We start from the raw sequence: 4,636 nt of genomic DNA on the forward strand, positions 1-4,636 counted from the left end.
TGACAGTGGAGGAGAGCAAGATATACGTACAACTGGGGAAATCTGAGAGTTTACAGGAGAGGTAACCCACAGTGATGTGCTCATTTTCCTGTCTTTCAGTGCCGGGGTTGGAAGGACGGGCACTTTCATTGCCATTGATCGTCTTATCTATCAGATAGAGAATGAGAACTCTGTGGATGTGTACGGGATTGTGTCTGACCTTCGAATGCACAGGCCTTTAATGGTGCAAACAGAGGTGAGGCCCAGATCTGTGTTGGGCAGTCCACCGTCCCATCCGTTTTTAAAAGGTTGCATCGTGTCACACACTTGCGTTAAAATATTTCACCTTTCCAAATCTTCCTGGCTCTCAGCTGTGAGGTAACACTGGACTTCTTTAAGATCCTAAACTGACTTGGGCTGAATTACCTGATATAGTGCCTTAGTGGCGCTGATATGAGCAATGGAGCTACAAACCGAGATGGTATCAGGATCTCTACCTCTCAGCCATGACTCATCAAATAATCTTAGGAAATCTCTGAACTTTGGCTCCCAGGTTTTAAACTCGTAGAACTGGTATTTTCACTCTTTGTTTCTAAGAAAGTCTGACCATCTTTAACATACACTAATGAAATGGACTTATCAAATATTAACGATATGAAACAGCATCATGCTGCTTTAAGTATTAAGGCAGCAATGTGCCCTCACCCAGCCTTGTGAATGTTAAAAATGTCCATTAGCATAGCTAAAAGAAGATGGCTGGCCGATTGAGAAAACGAAGCTTGATGTCTGTGGTGCCATTTGTGTAAGACTGCTGGATTTGGCTTTCCCTGAAATGTTGCTGATAAACATTGTTTTCGAGGCGTGTTGAGAAACAGCCTTCCTCAGCGCTGTAGGCTGAATGCGCCTGGGCCAGGATGAGAGCAGAATATTAATTTTGCATCAGACTGTCGCCCTGTACCAATTTAGAACTCTATGAATATGTGCTGTGTTTTTGAGTCTAGCAGGGAATGTTCTGGAGGCCTGGGTACATTGTGTGCTGTGGGGTGAGCGGTGGTGGCTGTGGTGGAAAGAGTGGAGTTCACCTCTTGTGTTGGTCAGAAGAGAGATTTTCTTTTTTCTGCTGTGATGATATAGAGTAGTAGTTCTCAATCTTTTATCTCTTGAGAAACACAGAAATCTTATACCTGCAACAAATTCTTTTCTTGTCCCTTTTAAAAAATGTTGAAACTAATATAAACTTGTTCATATTAAAAAACTTAACAGTATAGGATCATGTAGAATATATTTTTCTCTTTTACTTTTTCTTCTCCAATCCCACTTCGTAGAGGTAGCCAACGTTTACAGTTTGTGTATATCTTTGTCTTCCTTATGTACATCTGTAGAAAAACACATGTACACACACACAGTATTTTTTAAAAATTGGATCCTATTTTATATATAATGCTGCCCTGTAATTTTTTTTCTCTTACAGCATCATGGATATCTTTCTGTGTCAGCATATACGTCTTCTTCCTCTTTTGTTTTTCTTTTTTTGAGGAAGATTAGCCTTGAGCTAACATCTGCTGCCAATCTTCCTCTTTTTGCTGAGGAAGATAGGCCCTGGGCTGACATCTGTGCCCATCTTCCTCTACTTTATATGTGGGACGCCCGCCACAGCATGGCTTGCCAAGCGGTGCGTAGGTCTGCCCCTGGGATCCGAACCAGCGAACCCCAGGCTGCCGAAGCAGAACGTGCAAACTTAACCACTGCACCACCGGGCCGGGCCCTCTTCTTCCTCTTTCTAATGGCTACCTGCACAGTCTGATAGGCTTGCCTGAAGGGTGGTCTCTGCCTAGCTCTACCCCGATCATCCCCCTTAGCCCATCCTCTCTGTTGAGAACCACAATTTACTCCTTATTCCGCACATCCTCACTAGCCAAAACTTTCTGTTATTTGAATGTACCTGTGGTTTATTTCCTCTACATTCTCTCTTTGCTCCTCCCCAAGATTCTGATGTTTCTCCTTGGGGAGGGGAGGTGTGGGGAGTCTCCCATGTGGTTGAGAATCACTAATGATGAGAATCTTGTTCTCTGTGGTTTGAGATTTCACCAGAATCTTGTACCTCTTGACACGTCTTAACTTGAAGTGTTCACTGGTGGGTGGGGTCGGGGGGTTGGTTATCTGTTTGAAAATAACCTTGAGTGCTACTCTCTGGAACCTGTGCTCATTTGCTCTCTCCCTTTTCTTTTCTAACAGGACCAGTATGTTTTCCTCAATCAGTGTGTTTTGGACATTATCAGATCCCAGAGGGACTCAAAAGTAGATCTCATCTACCAGAACACAAACGCAATGACAATCTATGAAAACATTGCCCCAGTGAGCACGTTTGGGAAGACAAATGGTTACATCGCCTAATTCCAAAGGAAAACCTTTCTGGAGTTAACCAGAACATCACACCCACAGCAAAGGAAAATGCCCCGATGTTGACATGTTTTTATATGTCTAATAACTTAATTCTTTGTTCTGTTTTGTTAGAACTAACTTGAGGGCGTGAAGCTGCACACATAAAACATGACCGATGAGAAGTTGGGGCTGTTGGGGGCTGTGGATGGGTGGTGAGCACATCAACTGTATTCCTGATTACCAATGGGATGAGTTCACTTTTTGTTTTTTCTTAAGAATTACAGAACACCAGGAAAAGTGAGCTGTGATTTTCTTTTTTTTTCAAAATAGATTCTTTTTTTAAAAAAAGACTATTTTATATGATTCACATGCAAAAGCCAGGATTGTGTTGGGTTGAATATATTTTAAGTATCAGAGGTCTATTTTTACCTACTGTATCTTGGGATCTAGCTGATGGAAAGTACATAATTGTGGATGATGATCATGTAGGGAGGGGTACGTGGTGCCTCTTCTGCTTGGGTTTTCTATTTGAACATGTGCCTTTTCTGAATTATGCTTCCACAGGCAAAACTCAGTAGATATCTATATTTTTGTATTGAATCTCATAATTGGAATATACAAAATATTTAAACAGTAGCTTAGTATCAGAGGTTCAGCCTTCTCAGTAACATTCCTGTTGATCAGAGGAGGCCCTTGCCCCACTTCCCACACCCCCATTTTGTGCTTTATTCTCTTTCCTTTCCCTCCCAGTTTTCCCCAAAGACACCTCTGTTGGCTACATTTTCAGCCCCTTGGTTGAGTGAGCGTGGGAACTAAATATCACCCTGAGAACCTCTGTGGGGGGCGAAGCAGAGGGACCCTATAGTGATGTAATGTCCATTTCTTCTCCCTGCGTTGTTTTTTTTCTCAATTCTGTATTTGTTAAGAAGGATTATTTAAAGGTGCAATATGTGACTTAGTGATTCATGAGGCTCTAGGTTTTTAGTAACGTTTTACTCAGGTTGGCAATTTATGTGTCTGTGTGTCAGTGTATATGTGTGTGTGTTTTTAAAAGTGTGGCGATCTGTGAACACTTCAGTGTGAAAACAGTGTCAAATCAATTCCTCCTTCCTCGAAGTCCACTGGCTTTAGTTTGTATCTGCAGTGACACATATTGGTATCTACTGTATAAATATATACTAAACTCTTAAAACAGTCATTCCTTTGAATTGAGGTGTACAAAGTTTGAATTTGTATCAAAGGTGTAATTATTATTTTTAAAACCTCTTTTCACTATACTGCTGCTGTAATTACTTTGATTTTTTTAATGTAGATTAATTTTTTTTTTTTTTTTTTGCTTCAGGTGTGTATCCACCAAGAATTTCAGAATTTATGTGGATTTATTTTATTGGTACATAATCTGTCAACTTCTCAAGGCATTAACATGAAAGGATTTGTTTCTTTTTATTTTATATTGTGGCTCAGGTTATATTTTGAAGAAGTTTGAGTTTTCCTCCAATAGGAATGAAGTATACAATGTCTTATGAAGGAATTACGAAGTCCCTGGAGTCCTGTGGCTGTTTTCCACAGTAATAAATCCTGCTGTAAACTTAGGGCACTGTGTCCTATTGAAAATGAGAGCGGGGTCTTCTCTGAGGGTCCCGGTCACTGTTGACCTGTGGGAGCCCCTCTCCTGACCCTGCCGTGCTCCTCAGCTCGCCGGCACTTTGCTAACTGACTGGACGTGGTCGTGGGTGTTTAGGGTTATGAAGGGTGAACCACAACGTACTGAAAGCCCTTGATTTGGTTCAGAGGGTTCATGTTATACGTCTTGTCTCCCTTTCCCTTTGAGGTACTTAAAGGATTAAAAGGAGAGGTGGTGAAAGTGGTGTCACGTTTTGGGAGAACCTTACTTTCCAAATGGAAATTGCACTTTTTGCTGAAGCCTTTGCTCTCTTTGGTAGTGTGAGGCCCTTAAAGGAGTGGGTTGGCCAGGCCATGTTGGGCCCTCTTGACTCAACTTCAGAGGGGCCTTTGGCTCTGTAGGTCTGAATCAGGGAGGCCATGCCGTCCTGGGGTGTTGAGTGAAGCTGGGTTTGGGCAGATTGCTTCTAAACCTTCATGCTAGTCTGCCCTTCAGTGCATGCAGATCTTGGAGAGTTCCCTAACTTCATTTGGAGGCCCTGTTCAGGCAGCAGTTCTGTGGGCCACACCCTTCCCCACTCACAAACCATTGTGATGGATGCCTAGGTGTCAAATCCCCGTAGATGCTCCGCCCTGCCCTGCCACATGGCTG

General features: G+C 42.4%; 1 protein-coding gene across 1 annotated transcript in view; it reads left to right on the forward strand.

Moving 5' to 3' along the window:
• Nucleotides 1-3,553, forward strand: part of PTPRJ (protein tyrosine phosphatase receptor type J) — a 161,641-nt gene extending 158,088 nt beyond the window's left edge. Inside the window, exons 25-26 of the mRNA XM_046643099.1 lie at nt 100-235; nt 2,215-3,553. Coding sequence (XP_046499055.1) covers nt 100-235; nt 2,215-2,373 — 295 coding nt within the window. The 3' untranslated portion in view covers nt 2,374-3,553. The remainder of the gene's footprint in view (nt 1-99; nt 236-2,214) is intronic.
• Nucleotides 3,554-4,636: the final 1,083 nt, after the last annotated feature.

Source organism: Equus quagga, chromosome 17, assembly GCF_021613505.1.
Source record: "Equus quagga isolate Etosha38 chromosome 17, UCLA_HA_Equagga_1.0, whole genome shotgun sequence".
NCBI lineage: Eukaryota > Metazoa > Chordata > Mammalia > Perissodactyla > Equidae > Equus > Equus quagga.